Source organism: Ascaphus truei, chromosome 15, assembly GCF_040206685.1.
Source record: "Ascaphus truei isolate aAscTru1 chromosome 15, aAscTru1.hap1, whole genome shotgun sequence".
Lineage (NCBI taxonomy): Eukaryota > Metazoa > Chordata > Amphibia > Anura > Ascaphidae > Ascaphus > Ascaphus truei.
In genome coordinates, this window is record NC_134497.1 from 27,952,857 (window position 1) to 27,971,410 (window position 18,554).

Here is an 18,554-nt window from a genome sequence, read left to right on the forward strand (position 1 = left end):
GCGGGGGGAGAAAGGGGAGCGAGGGGGGACCGACAAGGGGAGGGCGGGGGGGGAAGGGAGGAGCGGGGGGGAAAGACGGGGAGGGGGGGGGGGAGAGAGGGAGTGGGGGGGAGGAAGAGGGGAGCGGGGGGGGGAAAGGGAGGGGGGGGGGAAGGGGAGGGGGGGGAGAGGGAGGAGGGGAGCGGGGGGGGAGAAAGGGGAGCGGGGGGGGGAGAAAGGGGAGCGGGGGGGGAGAAAGGGGAGCGGGGGGGGAGAAAGGGGAGCGGGGGGGGAGAAAGGGGAGCGGGGGGGAAAGGGCAATTGGGGGGGAAAGGGGAGCGGGGGGGGGAAAGGGGAGCGGGGGGGGAAAGCGGAGCGGGGGGGGGAAAGGGGAGTGGGGGGGGAAAGGGGAGTGGGCGGGGGAGAAGGGGAGTGGGGGGGGGGGAAGAGGAGTGGGGGGGGGGAAGGGGTGTGGGGGGGAAGGGGAGTGTGGGACGGGGTGGAGAGCAGTGGGCATATGTATTGTCATAATTAATGTATGTGCATGTCCCCCCCCCCCTCCGTGCGTCCGTCCCCCTGCTGGTTCGGCTGGTGGCCCCCCCCCCCGTTCTCCGTGACTCCCCCCCCCCGTTCCCCGTTACTCGCGCTCCCCCCCCCCCCGTGGCGCCCGCTTGGTCCCCCGATGTGCCGTCCGGCTGAGTGAGGCGCGTGCAGGCGGTGTCAGGAAGCGCCCTGTGTGGGCCTGAGGCGCGAGGCTGTTACTGGCGCCATAAGCTGAGGCTGAGGCGGGACGCGCAGTAAGTTACCTGAGCGGGAGGTAGCGCCGGGGAGGTAAAGGAGCGGCTGGGGTAGGAGGGCTGCGCTTCCCGTCCGGAGCCGATGCAGGGCGGCGCACGTGATGGGGGGGGGGAAAGGGGGGCGGCGGACAAAGGGTGAGGAGGGGGGGTGAGGGGCTCCGAAGCAGCATCGTGCGGTGGATGTTCGGGTAAGTGTGGGAGGGGGGGTGAGGGGCTCCGGAGCAGCATCGTGCGGTGGATGTTCGGGTGAGTGTGGGGGGGGGGGGGGGGGTGTGAGGGGCTCCAGAGCAGCATTGTGCGGTGGATGTTCGGGTGAGTGTGGGGGGGGTGTGTGAGGGGCTCCGGAGCAGCATTGTGCGGTGGATGTTCGGGTGAGTGTGGGGGGGGGGGGGGTGAGGGGCTCCAGAGCAGCATCGTGCGGTGGATGTTCGGGTGAGTGTGGGGGGGGGGTGAGGGGCTCGGAGCAGCATCGTGCGGTGGATGTTCGGGTGAGTGTGGGGGGGGGTGGTGTGAGGGGCTCCGGAGCAGCATTGTGCGGTGGATGTTCGGGTGAGTGTGGGGGGGGTGAGGGGCTCCGGAGCAGCATCGTGCGGTGGATGTTCGGGTGAGTGTGGGGGGGGGGGGGGGGGTGAGGGGCTCCGGAGCAGCATCGTGCGGTGGATGTTCGGGTGAGTGTGGGGGGGGGGGGGGGTTAGGGGCTCCGGAGCAGCACCGTGCGGTGGATGTTCGGGTGAGTGTGGGGGGGGGGGGTGTGTGGGGCTCCGGAGCCCCATTGTGCGGTGGATGTTCGGGTGAGTGTGGGGGGGGGGGGTGAGGGGCTCCGGAGCAGCATCGTGCGGTGGATGTTCGGGTGAGTGTGGGGGGGGGTGAGGGGCTCCGGAGCAGCATCGTGCGTTGGATGTTCGGGTGAGTGTGGGGGGGGGGGTGAGGGGCTCCGGAGCAGCATCGTGCGGTGGATGTTCGGGTGAGTGTGGGGGGGGGGGGGGGGGGGTGTGAGGGGCTCCGGAGCAGCATTGTGCGGTGGATGTTCGGGTGAGTGTGGGGGGGTGAGGGGCTCCGGAGCAGCATCGTGCGGTGGATGTTCGGGTGAGTGGGGGGGGGGGGGTGAGGGGCTCCGGAGCAGCATCGTGCGGTGGATGTTCGGGTGAGTGTGGGGGGGGGGGGGGTGAGGGGCTCCGGAGCAGCATTGTGCGGTGGATGTTCGGGTGAGTGGGGGGGGGGGGGGTGAGGGGCTCCGGAGCAGCATCGTGCGGTGGATGTTCGGGTGAGTGTGGGTGGGGGTGGTGGTGGTGGAGGGGGGTGCATGAGGTTGAGGGGGGGTGGTGGTGGAGGGGGGTGCATGAGGTTGGGGGTGTGGTGGTGGAGGGGGGTGTTTGTAAGAGGCAGTGTTGCGCTGCTTGTTCGTGCGGTGTGTGGAGGTGAATGTTGATATAGAGATTCTGTACCTGATCTGTGGTAGCAGGCGGTGAGGGTTTTGTGGGTTGAGAGGTCGCCCCAGAGCAGTGAGGATTGTCAGTGAGGGGTGGGACAGTGGGGTGAGGGGTGGGACAGTGGCAGTGGTGTTGGCCGAAGGCCAATGAGAGTCAGTGAGGGGTGGGACAGTGTGGCAGTGGTGTTGGCCGAAGGCCAATGAGAGTCAGTGAGGGGTGGGACAGTGTGGTGAGGGGTGGGACAGTGTTGAGGTGGAGTGACAGGCCAAAGGTGCAATGCGATTGGCCCTAGGGACACAGGGCATGCAGACAAAAATACAGACATTTCAGAAATATATAGTAGATAAAATGAAAAATATGTGCTATGCCAATTGCATGGAAAAAGATGCCAAAAAACAAGAGAGTTCAGCTGAATAATTAGGTTTCTTGTTGTTTAAAAAAATAAAAGAGTAACGACAATGAAAAATGTGAAAACAATGGTAAAATCAATCATCTATATGGTAGATAGACCTATATAGGTGAAAGAACCCATTGAGTTGAATACCAAACAGTATAAAATAGTATATTATGTAGACTGCCAGGGTGCTGGCTATTTTTAGCAAAAAAAAGTAGCACTGACAACCAATATGTAAACGATGAGACTACTTAAAGCTACAAGAAAAATAGCACATGTGGGAGCAAGGAAACCTCACAAAGTCCCGTATATTGTATCCATATATGATATTGTAATATGTCTGGATAAACAGTTGCTGTAGTATAACAGGTGAAAGAACAAGTAAAACGCGGGATCCATATTGAGTAAAGAGGTATAGACAAGAAGGGTGAGGGAGAATGGACAATCTGATGAGAACTAATATACAGTACAGAGAATGAGCAGTTTACCTCTTTATCCCAGATCTATGGTGAAGTTCTCTGTCTGTCGTTTCCATATCCCGTTGCAGTCTACGGCAATTAGAGAAAGTGCCGTCCTCTTCTGTTGTGCAGCTATGGAGCTCCTGAGTGCCGCGGCTTGTAAAACTACCTTCAAGCTCTGGTCCGTCCGGGAACACTCCGCCTGTCTCTCCGGTCTCTTGGTTCCACGTGGAGATGCTTGTAGTATGTTGGCGTTCTCCCGTGGTGCTGTGCGGGGATCCGGCGAAGCAAACCTGTGCTGCAACTTTGCATCACTCCAATCAGTGGAAAGGCTGGACTAATTTAATATCTTTCAGTCCATTTATTACAATTGAACCTATACTTGGGTACATTCATTTGTTTGTAGAAATGTAATAAACTACGTGATATTGCTGAAAATCTTATTGTCTGTTTACTTCATTTTTCTTTATATATACATACAGTTGTGTGAAAAAGAAAGTACACCCTCTTTGAATTCTACGGTTTTACATATCAGGACATAATAACAATCAGTCTGTTCCTTAGCAGGTCTAAAAATGAGGTAAATACAACCTCAGATGAACAACAACACATGACATATTACACCGTGTCATGATTTATTTAACAAAAATAAAGCCAAAATGGAGAAGCTGTGTGAAAAAGTAAGTACACCCTTACTGCTTCCATAGGAATTAAAATGCTAAGTAGCAGACAGGTGCTGCTAATCAAATGCCCTTGATTAATTGATCATCAGCAAGTGTTACCACCTCTATAAAAGCCGAAGTTTTAGCAGTTTGCTGGTCTGGAGCATTCAGGTGTGTGTTGACACAATGCCAAGGAGAGAGAAAGATGATTCAAAAGTGGAAAACATTCAAGACAGTTGCCAATCTTCCCAGGACGTCCAAGCACATTCACCCCAAGGTCAGACCGTGCAATGCTCAGAGAACTTGCAAAAAACCCAAGAGATTCATCTCAGACTCTATAGGCCTCAGTTAGCATGTTAAATGTTAAAGTTCATGACCGTACAATTAGAAAAAGACTGAACAAGTATGGTTTGTTTGGAAGGGTTGCCAGGAGAAAGCATCTTCTCTCTAAAAAGAACATGGCAGCACGGCTTAGGTTTGCAAAGTTGCATCTGAACAAACCGCAAGACTTCTGGAACAATGTCCTTTGGACAGACGAGACCAAAGTGAAGATGTTTGGCCATAATGCACAGCGCCATGTTTGGCAAAAACCAAACACAGCATATCAGCTCAAACACCTCATACCAATTGTCAAGCACGGTGGTGGAGGGGTGATGATTTGGGCTTGTTCTGCAGCCATAGAACCTGGGAACCTTGCTGTCATTGAGTCGACCATGAACACCTCTGTATACCAAAGAATTCTAGAGTCAAATGTGAGGACATCTGTCAGACAGCTAAAGCTTGGCCGAAATTGGGTCATGCAAGAGGACAATGATCCCAAGCACACCAGCAAATCTACAACAGAATGGCTGAAAAATAATAGAATCAAGGTGTTGCAATGGCCCAGACAAAGTCCAGACCTCAACATGATTGAAATGCTGTGGCAGGACCTTAAGAGAGCTGTGCATAAACAAATGCCGACAAACCTCGATGAACTGAAGCAACTTTGTAAAGAAGAGTGGGCCAAAATTCTTTCACAATGAGGTGAGACTGATAAAGTCATACAGAAAACGATTACTTCAAGTTATTGCTGGTGAAGGTGGTTCTACTGTGAGAATTCCCCATCCTGGCAGTCGCAGACTGTCTCACCTCAATATCCCTCCCGTGACTGACACTCTGGATGCGCTGTCTCGTGATATATACCCATACCTCTGTGATATATACCTTCCTGCTGCATACTCTTTGCTGAGCATAGCCTAGTGTGACGCCATGCCTTGCTGCATTCCAGTTCCTGTGACCTTGCCTTGCCTGTTGAACTCTTGTAGCCTGACCCTGCATCTCTCCTCTCCTGATCCGGCTACGAATGACCATTATCCTGTCTCCAGTCCTGACCTTGGCTAAGTACTCCAACGATCCAATACTCTCCTATCCTGAACCTGGCTACGTACCCAGACAATCCGCTACTCTCCAATCCCGAACTTGGCTATGCACCCTGACGATCCGCAACTCTCTACTCCTGACCTGGCAAGTACTTACTACCATTCTCCAATCTATAACCCTGACCTGGCTTGAACGACTACTCTACATCCTAGGCGCGTCTGCGTGGCTGTGGGTTGGCGTTAACCAATTCCCTGCTCAGCACCGCGGTCGCACTTCGTTTGTGGTGAGCTATGCGTTACATCTACAAGCTATTGAATCATAAGTTGTACTTAGTTTTTCACACATGGCTTCGCTATTTTGACTTTATTTTTTTTAAATAAATTATGACACGGTGTAATATGTCATGTGTTGTTGTTCATCTGAGGTTGTATTTACCTAATTTTTAGACCTACTAAGAAACAGATGATTGTTATTATGTCCTGATATGTAAAACTATAGAATTCAAAGAGGCTGTACTTTCTTTTTCACACAACTGTATATACAATGAGACATAAAATTAGATTTCATTAAATCAAGCGACAACCTTGTTGACAATGTGATATATGCCATATGCTGCATTGATTGATGCCATAACATATTTAATGCACTCAAGTACTTTAAGGTGCGTTTGAGTTGGTAGAAGGGGCTATATAACTTACCTTCAGTCTTGCCCCAACCATACTCCATGAGAAAGGGCTCATACTCCATGAGAAAAGCCTGAAACGCGTGGGAGAATTTTCCTGTCCTGTGGTGAAAGGCAAGAGCAGGAGGGGTGAATGGCAAGAGCAGGGTGGGGTGAAAGTCAAGAGCAGGGTGGGGTCAAAGGCAAGAGCGGGGGTGGTGAAAGGCAAGAGTGGGGGGGGGTGAAAGGCAGGAGCGGGGGGGGGGGGTGAAAGGCAGGAGCGGGGGGGGGTGAAAGGCAGGAGCGGGGGGGGGGGGTGAAAGGCAGGAGCGGGGGGGTGAAAGGCAGGAGCGGCGGGGTGAAAAGAGGAGCCAGGGAGGGGGTGAAAAGCAGGAGCGGGAGGGGTGAAAGGCAGGAGTGGGGGGGGGGGGGTGAAATGCAGGAGCGGGGGGGGGGTGAAAGGCAGGGGGGTGAAAGTGTGTGCGTGAGGCGGCAGCGGGCAAGAGGCGACGGCCTGGAGTGTGCGGCGTGCGGGAGAGGTGCGCAGCAGCGGGCAAGAGGCAACGGCCGGAAGTGTATGCGGCATACAGGCGTGCGGCAGGGAGAGAGGTGACGGCCGGAAGTGTATGCGGGCGGAGATGCGACTGCTTGATGTGGTGGTGTGAGGAGCCGGTGGCGGTGTATATAAGGCAGCGGTGAGAGGGGCTGATGGTGCGGTTCGAGGGGGGGTGGTAATGCGGGTGTGAGGGACTGATCTGGCGGGGGTGCGGATGGAGGTTGCGGCCTGGGTGTGGCTGGTTGGTTTCAGAAGCAGATAGCTGGCCAGGTGCGAGGTGCGGCTGGGGGGGTTGCAGGGGCGCTCGGTGAGGAGAATCTGCGGCTGCACTGTGCTCAGAGGGGCACGCGGTGTAGCCGTGGAGGGCGTGACACACGGGGGGGTGGGAGGGGCGAGGTACACCGGCCAATGAGAACCGTGGGGGGGTGGGGAGTCAATGAGAGCCATGGGAGGGCGGCGCCCCATGGACCGACGGACCAATCAGATTGCCCTTAGACACAGGGAACACACAATGGTTTCAAAAATATATATGTAGATTTAGCTTTGTAAATAGTGTTCCCACTTAGCTCAGATTTAATGAGCAGTACCTGCTTACCATATGGTCATGCTCACTTCTGAGCTTTGCTAAAGAGCATACACCATTTCGTCTGCATAATACACTCTCAGTATTATTAATCTGCAATTTATAATTAATCTGCAATTTATAATTTGTGATTTAGAGGATTTGAGTATATATACCAATGAATATGCTCATCTGCTCCTAGCCTGGTTCACATCTCACATGTTGTTAATTATCACTTTGTATATATCTATCACATTGTATATTGATTAATAAAATGTTATTGTTTTTGATTAATTTGAGGAAATTAGACCAGTCTCTATGCATGATATTGTATCAGTCTGCCCATTCATTAGCAATTCATTTACTGATGATACTCTTGATTTAAATAAGTAAAGTGCAAACACAGAGAATACTTTTGTTCTGGTCTTCTTAGACTGGAAACTTTTTGGTTGTGTAGTGTAAATCCCCTATGCACCACTTGTAAATTACGCTTATAACAATATTAGGGTTGAGCGGTGAGCTTTATTTTTTATCTTTAATCATGCAGCATGACCTGGGTGAGCACAGGAATACATCCCGTGAAATGTTCGAATAATAGCCGCTGCATCTGTATAGGAGCGTCGTACTCACTGGTTATCCCTAAACATGCCAGGCTTTAGAGATAGGTCTCTCCCCTTTAGTGTGTACTCTTGTGTTTCCTCAGGCTGGATAAATCACCAAATCTCTTCCCACATTCCATACATGCGGTCTCTCCCGTGTGTGTGTCCTCTTGTGTTTCCTCAGGCTGCATGACTGACTAAATCCCTTCCCACATTCCCCACATACATGCGGTCTCTCCCCTGTGTGTGTCCTCTTGTGTCTCATCAGCTGGGATAAGCCACTAAATCCCTTCCCACATTGCCCACATACATGCGGTTTCTCCCCTGTGTGTATCCTCTTGTGTGTGTTCAGGCTGGATAAGATACTAAATCCCTTCCCACATTGCTCACATACATGCGGTTTCTCCCCTGTGTGTATCCTCTTGTGTGTGTTCAGGTGGGATAGCTGACTAAATCCCTTCCCACATTCCCCACATACATGCGGTCTCTCCCCTGTGTGTGTCCTCTTGTGTATGTCCAGGCTGCGTGACACACTAAATCCCTTCCCACATTCCCCACATACATGCGGTCTCTCTCCTGTGTGTGTCCTCTTGTGTATGTTCAGGTTGGATGACATACTAAATCCCTTCCCACATTCCCCACATACATGCGGTCTCTCCCCTGTGTGTGTCCTCATATGTGTGTCCAGGCTGGATGACACACGAAATCCCTTCCCACATTCCCCACATACATGCGGTCTTTCCCCTGTGTGTGTCCTCATGTGTTTGTCCAGGCTGGATGACACACTAAATCCCTTCCCACATTCCCCACATACATGCGGTCTCTCCCCTGTGTGTGTCCTCTTGTGTATGTTCATGTGGAATAAATGACTAAATCCCTTCCCGCATTCCCCACATACATGCGGTCTCTCCCCTGTGTGTGTCCTCTTGTGTGTGTTCAGGCTGGATAACTGACCAAATCCCTTCCCACATTCCCCACATACATGCGGTCTCTCCCCTGTGTGTGTCCTCTTGTGCATGTTCAGATGGAATAACCGACTAAACCCCTTCCCACATTCCCCACATACATATGGTCTCTCCCCTGTGTGTGTCCTCTTGTGTGTGTTCAGGCTGGATAACTGAGTAAATCCGTTTCCACATTCCCCACATACATGCGGTCTCTCCCCTGTGTGTGTACTCTTGTGCCTCATCAAACTGGATAAGTTCCTAAATCTCTTCCCACATTCCCCACATACATGCGGTCTCTCCCCGGTCTGTGTTGTCTTCTGTGCATTTTGGTCTGATAACCAAGTCAGACTCTTCCCACTTTCTCCAAGATCTTTTCCTGTGGCAGCAGCTAATATATATCCTTTGGAATGAGAAGCAGTTACATTGTTTATTAATTGCTTTGACTGGTTGAAAGATGCATTTGCTGTCATATTTATTGGAATATTGCAAGATTGTTCTGTCCTCATCTTTTCCATATACTCATTTGAGTGTTTGAACTTCAGATGTTTGAGGAGGTAATCCTGACTGCTAAAAGCAACCTTGCAGTGCTGGCATGGGTGGATTATTGGTGCTTGTCTTTGTACTAGACGAGACAAAAAAAGTCACTGTTACACAAACTGTCTTACAAAAGATCATGCAGGAGAGGTAAGTTGGCATATCACAAAAAGTTCAGGATGAAAGTAAACTGTAGATGTACATTGTAAAAATGAAGGGTCTACTGTAGCATAACATGTGCAGCATTAGGGCCGGGAGACTAGATGTAGTGGATCATACATTTAAAGTGGATCATATTATTTAACAATTTAAAAAGGAAATCTCACTATCTGCAAAACACCAATTAAAGTGGCAGAAATCTTTTCAAATCCTTTGATAGTAAATCGATAGTTTCAGTTGTGAAGGTATAATTACAAAATGTTTGTACCATGAATAGAATACGTTTATCAGTAGAAGCTCACATATCAGTCACCGGGTGTTCCCGTTACAGCACCATGTACCAGGTCTCTAATAGTTATAAGATGACCCAACTTTATGCTAAATCTCCATTGTTACATCAGGAACCAAATGCACAATTATTGTATTTGAACATATATACATATTCAATGGTGGTGGGGACAATGCGAACACAAAAACAATGCAAAATCATGGAATGTGATTCCACAAAAAGGAATGTGATTCCCTCCCTTTAAGGTGACATTGCAGCACTGAATAAAGGGCATTCATTACATGGTACATCTCCCAACTGCGTTCATTATCTTAGCCACTGAGGGAGGTTATTAATGTATTTTAATATAGTTGATGCATTTGTTTATTACTGGGTTACCGTTTAATCGCCAATGTGGATATCTGGGCCCCTCATTTAGAGGGCCTAGTTATCCACAGTGATGATCAATAGTTTTATGTGTCAAATGTATTTTGAATGTTCTTTTTTGTTTTGTTATAAACATGTATATATTTTTTGCTAATATTTAATACCACATTTGTCTAATAGGGATATTGGGCATTACTCTAGAAGGGGGCGGAGGTTGGGGATGTGGGTGATGACGGTAGTTGCCCTGGGGAGGGTGTTTAGGCTTCTCGTGCGGGGGAGGAGGGGAGAAGTGGTGGTGAGAGGGGTTAACCCCATAATTACCTTAGCGACTAGAATGGCAATGCTTTACTGGCCACTAACGGAGTCAACAGGGTTAGGTAATCGTTTTTTAAAATAAAGTATTAACCCCTTTGGTACCTGCAGTATACCTTGGAACCACAGGCATGAAAGGGGTTAACTGATGAGTTGTAAGGCTACTAACAGCTCAAAACAGAGAGTGCCAAAACAGTCAATAGGAAGTAATAATGATATGTTTTTTGGACTGCTGAGGTAAGCCGCGAGGGAATTCCACAGCGTGGGTGTGTCCTCAATTTTCTTTTTTATGTAGTCTTTATTAAACGCTTTTAGTTCCACTTGGTGAGCTGTTGGTGCATTTTTTGGACTTCTGCGATTCAACTTTCCAATCATCATTCTGTATGAAAGGGGTTAATGTTATTTTGATCATAGGTTTCTGTAATAATAGACATTACAGAAGCCTATGATAGAAACATTAACCCAATGCGGTAACACATTATTAACGGTCGCGTTAATTCCCATATCGCGAGATTGGCCCAAATATCGCACCCAGTAAATTATTACCACAATCCTGATATATACCACCCTTAAATTGTGGTAATAACACCTGTTAGTTTATTATTTCCCAGGGTGCGATATTAACTCCACTTTAACAGAATTTGATGTATCTGAGCTGTAGTGTTTTGTTTATGCTTTCGGGACAAACCAACAACCTTTACTAAACACAAAAGGTGGCAAAAGGGGGAAGATAGTGTAATGTCATGTTTATATTATCCCGTGTGGTCAGCTAGTCATGGAAACCGATAACTAGTTGACCAGTGGACTACTAAGGGGTTAATATGTACTGTAATGTATTTTAACAACTATTTTATCATCTATTCCATGTTGGTTTAGCTCATCTTGTCTATGTATAATGGTCATTATATACATAGGAAAGACAGGACTAACGCCAGCTTGCAGCAGGTGATAAAATATTTGCGGTATTTCTGCCGTTCATCCCGTTCCGATAAATATATAATATGCCTGTTTTATATTGGATCTGATGCTTTGAACGGGTCCGATAAAGAGTGCTTTATTTTTGGCTCTACAATGCAGATTCATTGCACGATAATAAGGCACTTCTTTTATGGGCAGTAATATGGCATTTGTGGTTACCACAGCTTGATGTATCTGGCCCTTTGACTCCAGTCAGGTTTAGTGATATTACGTTCTAGTTGACCCGTAATGGTGTATGCAGATCTATCACTATTTGCAATTCAACATCAGTAATAAGACAATAGAGATGTAAAAACCATGTAACACACATATTCCTGATTACCTTGTGCTGACGCGTTACTTTTCCATAGCGCAGCCCCTTGATACCAAGATTTTTCCCATATTCATCTCCATACCAGACCAGAAGCTCTGTGTGTGGGGGGAGGTCTGTGCAGGTTCTGTAGTAGATTTTCCTGTGGTACTGGAACACCACAAGGTTCTGTTCTTCCTTGTTTCTCGCACAATTTACAAATCTAAAATTAGGACAGTTAGTGAGGTCTCAAAGTAATGTCTATTTTATAAAGGAAGAGCTGAAAAAAGATACAAGTTGTTTATAATGTGACTTGTCTTTTCTTTCTTCTCTACAGTTTTTGAGGGGAACAGAAGTTAATGGAGAGCAATGTATATACAATGGCTCACTTGTATGTACCCACAGTTTGATTGGAATGGGAGCCACAGGCCACACCAGAGACTACTTTCTTATTACTTAAAAAATAAATAAAAAACATTGTTGTAATTAAAAAGTCCCAGACAAGATGACACAAGGGACACAAAGCTGAGTTTCTTCCGGTGGAACTAAACAGAAAGTGGGGATGATGTAACAAGGTGTTGTAGCAGGAATGTGTTCCATTAGCAACCTGAGCTTATAACATGCCCTGGACTGATTTGGAAACTGGACTATAGAAAAAGCCTTGAGCCACAGTCTAATGAGGTAACAATGGCAGTTTGGGCTTGAAACTCCCCCCTGTCATGGCCACGCGCCCCGTGCATCCCATCGCTCCACATAGACTCCAGATCGCGAATCCGTGCACGCGCTGCCATGCAGTCAGTCGCGCGTGCAGCAGTGACCACTGGGGTCGTAGCCTGAGGCTACATATGGGCAGCAATGGTGCTGAACAAGGCTGTGAGGAGAAGACAGGAGTGAGGGGAGAGGTGCAAAGAGCTGCTGTGATCACATGCTCATTGCCATTTACTTGAGTGGCTGTTAAAGTGCAATTGAGGCTATTGCACTTTAGTGAATCTAGTGTTTGGTAAACAGAGGAGGCAAAGTGGATAAGAAAAATAACCCCCTGCAGATCAGTACCTGGGAGGCAAATAAAGGGAGTGGGAGGAAGGGGGATACAGAACACAAACAGCAATAGAAACACAGTAAGGGAAACCATGTAAGACGGGTAACTCTTCTCTTGAGGGGATATAGGGGAAATAATGTGACAAGCTGCTTGGGGGATAAATAAAATGAATATTTCTGTTTCTTCAGTAGTTTCGGGAGGTTTTGCAAGGATTTGGAAAGACAATAAGTGATGGTAATGGTCACAGAGGAATAGTCTGGAGAATATAGATGTGGCATTAGCTGCCCAGTAAACTAGGTGAAGTAGTGTAGGTGACAGCAACCAAAGTTATCCATAATGTCAACAGCTGCCTCTGGGTAAATAAGGCTTTGAAAAGTGTGGCCCTGCGTTCCTAAGATGGGGAAAGACTTGTGTGGGGTGAGAGGAAAAGGAGTGCTTAGGATAGCTAGCAAGGGGAAAATACTGATTGTACAAACTCTTATTGGTTTGTAATCTCAGGATTTATTTAAACTGCAGTAGATTAGGAAAATGGTATTTAAAGGGGCAGTCCCTCCTAGGAAGAACGTGAACCAACAACAATGGCATATTTAATAGGTTCAATGTAGCAAACTGTCAAGTTAAAAAACCCATTTAGCAAACAACAAAGCATAACACTTCCATAGAAATAAAAGTCATTATAATGCCCTCATTAGTCAAACACAAATATTCCTGGAGAAATACAGAACAGGATTTCTTTCACAATACACAAAAGTAAAACTGTTATTTAACCTTTTGTGTGACGGAGGGGTCACGTGATCGCTCCCTTACTGACAGAACAGACGGGGAGACCCCCTCCCTTCTATCCCACGTAGTGATAGATCCGTCCTGCCCTGCACAGGAGCACAGAATGTCATCTCCCCTAGGAAAACCAGCAGGATTACTATGACGTAGCTATTACATGATGGGGCCAGACGCGGTGACATAGCAGCTACATCAAAATGGTACCCAAAGGGTTAAATGGTGATTTCATCCTTTTCAAGGAAGTCATTTACTCCAAGTGATTTCATGTTTTCCCGCCGCTAGGTTGGATTTAAAGCAGCAGTTCAAGTTGCCTTAATAAATAAAATATATGTTCCCCTTGGATATGCGCATCAATCCAATCTAAACACTGACAAGTAATTAGCTAAGTTGATGATCGATCCATTCTCCAGTGATCAATCAGTAAATATTTGGCTCGAGGGGTCACTAAATCACTGTGTAATGCACTCAGTGGACCACATTTATATTCATATGTGTACGTATGACATGTATGTATGTATGTATGGCGCAATCGTCAGGTTCCGAGCGAAACATGTTGTTCTGAGGAGGATTTTTGGACATTTTATACCACCGCAGTTTCACCTGGATCGCCGTTCCCCGCCAGACTTTTCGGACGCGGAAGTCAGGGTACAACGCCGATCGCGCCATACAGGAGAGCTGCCGTGAGTTCTGGGACATTTCCAATTGGATTTTTTACTTCTTTTATTCATTAAAGCTCTGTTTTTTACCTGGCTTACCCTGCCTGTGATTTACTAAAGAAGATTGTGCTCCACCTCTAAGGCTGGGATTATCTCTGAGTGTCTGCACTCACATATGGCCATGTGAGTGGTTTTTATATATCAATTTTATCCACCCCACCATTTATTGTCACTTAACAGTGCCATACACCTATTGTTGTTCTCCCCTCTTTCTCTCCTGAGATCTCCGTCAGGACCAGTGATCAATGAAGCAAGCCATAGGCTAAAGCCACCTTTGTTGTGATGTGTCTACACTCACACATGGCCGTGTGAGTGATTTTGTATTACTTCCTTCCATACTATTTCCCCTCCCATCACGCATTCAATTTTTAGCATTTTAGGCTATTGTGTGACTTACATTTTGCTGTTTCTGTTTTTGTTTTTTCTGGCTTGCGCTTACCTTATTGTGTCTTCATACTGTGTGAGGATCGTGGAAGATCCGTTACCGGCTGAGCAGCAGCAAAGACCAGCGGCTAGTATTGCATGATTTTATTATTTATGTGCATCATTGCTGCCTATCTACATCCACTTTGAACTCCAACTAGATTTTGGGTATCAGTGTGTATAATTGTGAGGAGCGCCCCAGTTTTCTTGTATATCACTGCCTTTAGGCAGTCTGATCGCTCAGCGTGCAGACGCGTCCGTGCGGTCTGCCTATGGACGCAGCTTAAGTTATGCAATTTGACTTCTCCTCAGTTCAGCAAATGTGCTGAGCTGTCCGTGTTTGATTATTTTGTTATTGGTTTTCCAGGTTGCTTGGTGACGTGACATCATCAACGTCATATGACGCTGCAATGACGTCATACGTCAACCAGGAAGTACTGAGGCTGCAGTGGCTGCCCGACTGCAAACACAGGTGATGGGTATGAAGTGGATTTTGTAAACCTTAGGGGTTGTATATATACTTATTAGCTTCACGCATAGTGTGTCTGCACGTGTCGCACGACACAAATTGCCGCCGCTGCTTGAGCCTCCTGAGTGGTGTCCGGCAGCTGGGATTTTATATTGTAACCACAAGGATTACCCAGTATGGGTTTTTCAAGAAAAACTCTTAAAGGGTTAAATAGGTTGACTAACCAGGCTCTATAAAAGCTTGTGTACGACTATAGAGCTCATTACCACTGACAACTTATTTATTATTGAAAACAAAGCATTTTTGGAGGCCAAAAACCTTTAATTGCTTTCAACAGAGACTCAAAGACGTCCTCGTCTCCCACGTACTGCCTCCAAATTAATTCGGCCAAATATGACTACGCCTGGGACCCGCTGCGCTCGTTGGCGCGGGCGGCGGGTCGCGAGTTCCCCACCAGCAGGGGAATCCCCACCGAGCCGGTCCCGGTCCCCCCTGGCGGCACAACGCACTACAGGCTGTGGCGCGTCAGCCGCTAGGAGACACCAGAGAATGGTGTTTCCTAGCGTTGAGGCGTCACGTGGTGTGGCTGTGAGCCAATGGGGAGGGGAGGCTTCGGGAGGAGGAGAGGCTTCGGGGAGCGGGGAGGAGTGGAGTGACAGCAGATGAGTGCCTGTCTGTGTGTGTGTCTGAGTGCGTGCCTGTCTGTGTGTATGTGTGTGTCTGAGTGCGTGCGTGCCTGTCTGTGTGTATGTGTGTGTATGAGTGCGTGAGTGCCTGCCTCTGTCTGTGTGTGTGTGCGTGTGCGTGTATGAGTGCGTGAGTGCCTGCCTCTGTCTGTGTGTGTGTGCGTGTGTGTGTATGTATGTATGCATGAGTGCTTTCTTACCTGCAGCCCGTGGCAGCCCGTGGAGGGAGGGGGGGGAAGAGTAGCAGCTCCCTCCGATCAAGCCACGCCCCCCTCCCTGTCAATCCTCCCACTCCCGCCCACCTCCAGCCCCGGCTCCCGCTCCCTACAGACCGCATATCGCGGTCTGTGTAGTGTCAGCGCCCCGCCTGTTAGCAGTGCGAGTGCGCTGACTCTGGTAGCGGGGCCTTAGCCTAAATGATGACGTGCTGCTCCTGTTTGTTGCGCCACTGTGTATTAGGAGGAGGTGGGGAGGGGCAGTTACTGAGTTAGGGGGCAGTCCTCACTGTGTATTAGGAGGAGGTGGGGAGGGGCAGTTACTGAGTTAGGGGGCAGTCCTCACTGTGTATTAGGAGGTGGCGGGGAGGGGCAGTTATCTATCTGTATTAGGAGGGTTTGAGGAGGTGGGGGCTGGCATTTTACTGGTTGGAGGGCATTAGGGGGAGTTGTGTGGAGGGGATGGTAGATTTAATATGGGTACTTTCCTGATAACAGGAAAGTACATGGTTATGTATACACGTGGGGTCTCTGTATTTGGGGTCAGTCACTTCCTTCACCTTTTAGGTATAGCTTTATCAGTACACTAGGTACGCTGCCCAACAGGTATTTTTATGCTAAGCGCTTTGTGTAAGTAAATAGGTATTTTATTGCAGTAAGGTGTATGGTCTGAGGAGAGGACGTGTATGTCCTGAAACGCCACGTGTTTGCATATACCTGCTCTGATGCTTTGAATACAAAGTAAGTTACTTACAGAAAAGGCTCCTGTGTGCTTCCTGCACCGCTTTATTTCTTCTTCTCTTTCCCGGAAGTGGAGACACTGACTACATCCGGGTCACAGTTCTGTGTCCTACTGCGCATGCTCACACTAAAGGGATCATGGGAGTTGTAGTTTTTAGACTTCAAAACGGCCCAGTGTCAAATACTGTGTACATTAGAAACAAGACAGTAACATTTCCCAGGCACTGTGCTAGGGAGAGATAGTTTCTTCTGCATGTAGATGTGTATACTCCTCCTGGTCCTTAATATATCTCAGTAAAGCTGCTTCAGTTCCTCCCTCTTGGCCAATGTTGATATGAAGGAGGTAACCTGAATATGACATAACCCCTGAGGCTGTAATACAACTAAGGCTGAGTCCATGGTGACTCAGCCCGTGCGTGGGGGCGCGCTGAGGCTGAGGGAAAGCGGGTGCTTTCCCTGGCCTTGGTTAGCGTGTCATCCGGGGGGGTGTCAGGGGGGCGGGCCAGTGACGTCACCGGCCCTGCGCTCCCATGAGTGCGAAAATGTAACATTTTCATAAGACACGCTTCCGCACACTTGCGGAAGCGTGCGCGAGCCCCTGCTAAAGCCGCTCTGTGTGTGTGCGTGTTGGTGTGTCACTGGGAATCTATCAATGAGTGTGTGTGTGTCACCAGAATGCTGCATGTGTGTCACTGGGACCATGTGCCTGTGCGTATGTGTCACTGGGTAGCTGTGTGTGTGTGTATGTGTGTGTATAGATTGTTTGAATGTTAAGTGGCAGCAGCGCGAAAATATTTTTTCCGGAGTCTTCCCCCTGATCGGTCGGCTCCACGCTCACTGCCGTGCGCGCCCCTAGTGTAGAACGTTTGACTAACCACAGCCAATTATAAGTGCCGCGTACGCACGGCGAAGCAAGCGCGCCCACTATATTACGGGCCTTGAGTACTACAACACACACACACATACATACATACATACACGCACACACGTTCTCTTTGTGTCTCAGATGTTTGGGGCAGCACAGGCAGGGCTGCTGTTTTTGTCTTTGAAATGCAGATTGTCCTGATTTTATCATGTACTTTATTGTGCAAGTTAATAAGAAGAGCCCCCCCCCCCTACTCCCTCACACAGATCCCCCCCCTGCTCCCTCACACAGACCCCCCTTGCTCCCTCACAGTGCCCCCCCTGCTCCCCACACAGAGCCCCCCCCCCTGCTCCCCGCACAGAGCACCTCCTGCTTCCTCACACAGAGCCCCCCAGGGGTGTGACACTGAGCAGAGCTGAGCTGCAAAGTGCTACGTCAGAACCCTGACCCTGCATTCTGCCTGCCCCAAATAACTCTCACACCATGTTTTTGTAACATAATAAAGGGCAATAAATGGGAAAAATGCAATAACATATCGAGAAGAAAAAGAAATTATGATTGGGGTCTTTTTTTTTTTTAACAGTTCTTTATCATTAAATGTCATTAACTATTAAAAAGCTTCTGCTGAAAATTCACTATACTTTTATGTTCGCTTCCAGACACCAGTCTGCCTACAGATTGTCACGGTAGTGCTGCCTGCATACCAGACCCGTCCCTGTACTGAGGTGGGACGTATAGTAACACGCACCCGCAGCAGAGGGAGCGTGTCCGGAGTGTGGTTAAGGTGATGTCAGGCCAGTAGGTTATAGCTGTAGTAACAGCTACTTGCCGGATCTGGAATAGAAGAACCATGGTAGATGCCGAGGGTCGGGGCGAGGTCCAAGCCGAGATCGAGGGATGAGAGAGAGTCAACATTGTGAGGAGCAAGCCGGGGTCAAGAGCCAGAGGAGGAGTAGTAAGCCAAGCCGGGTCCAAACCTGAGAAACACAAAGCAAGCACAAGGAGATCCACACTAGGTTAGCAAAGGCTATTGTGGCAGGACAGCGTGTAGCCGAGGTCAGGCAATAGTCCACACGTGTAGTTTCAGGTTAACGAAAATGTTGAGTGGCTTTATTTCTCCACAGCATAACATAACATGTCCCTTTAAGGCATAAACAAAATATAGCAACAAAAGAAATCCTGTTCCACACTGAGAGAGCTTACTAACACTGCAAGCATAACTATCAGGCTGGCTAATTCATAACCAAACCGTATGTATGCATCAAACAGTCAGAAAAATAATGTGAACA

At 48.6% G+C, this 18,554-nt stretch overlaps 1 protein-coding gene across 2 annotated transcripts; it reads right to left on the reverse strand.

The window, feature by feature from the left end:
• Positions 1–7,360: 7,360 nt before the first annotated feature.
• Positions 7,361–16,874, reverse strand: LOC142466724 (uncharacterized). Of its 2 annotated transcripts, XM_075572054.1 has the most exons (4): positions 16,414–16,874; positions 13,139–13,268; positions 11,365–11,554; positions 7,361–9,026 (listed from the first exon to the last, which is right to left on the reverse strand). In XM_075572054.1, exon 4 carries the CDS (start codon positions 8,917–8,919, stop codon positions 7,558–7,560), a length of 1,362 nt encoding a protein of 453 aa, XP_075428169.1. In that variant the 5' UTR covers positions 8,920–9,026; positions 11,365–11,554; positions 13,139–13,268; positions 16,414–16,874; the 3' UTR covers positions 7,361–7,557. The 2 variants fall into 2 exon arrangements, with proteins under 2 accessions (XP_075428169.1, XP_075428168.1); XM_075572053.1 differs by lacking the exon at positions 13,139–13,268.
• Positions 16,875–18,554: the final 1,680 nt, after the last annotated feature.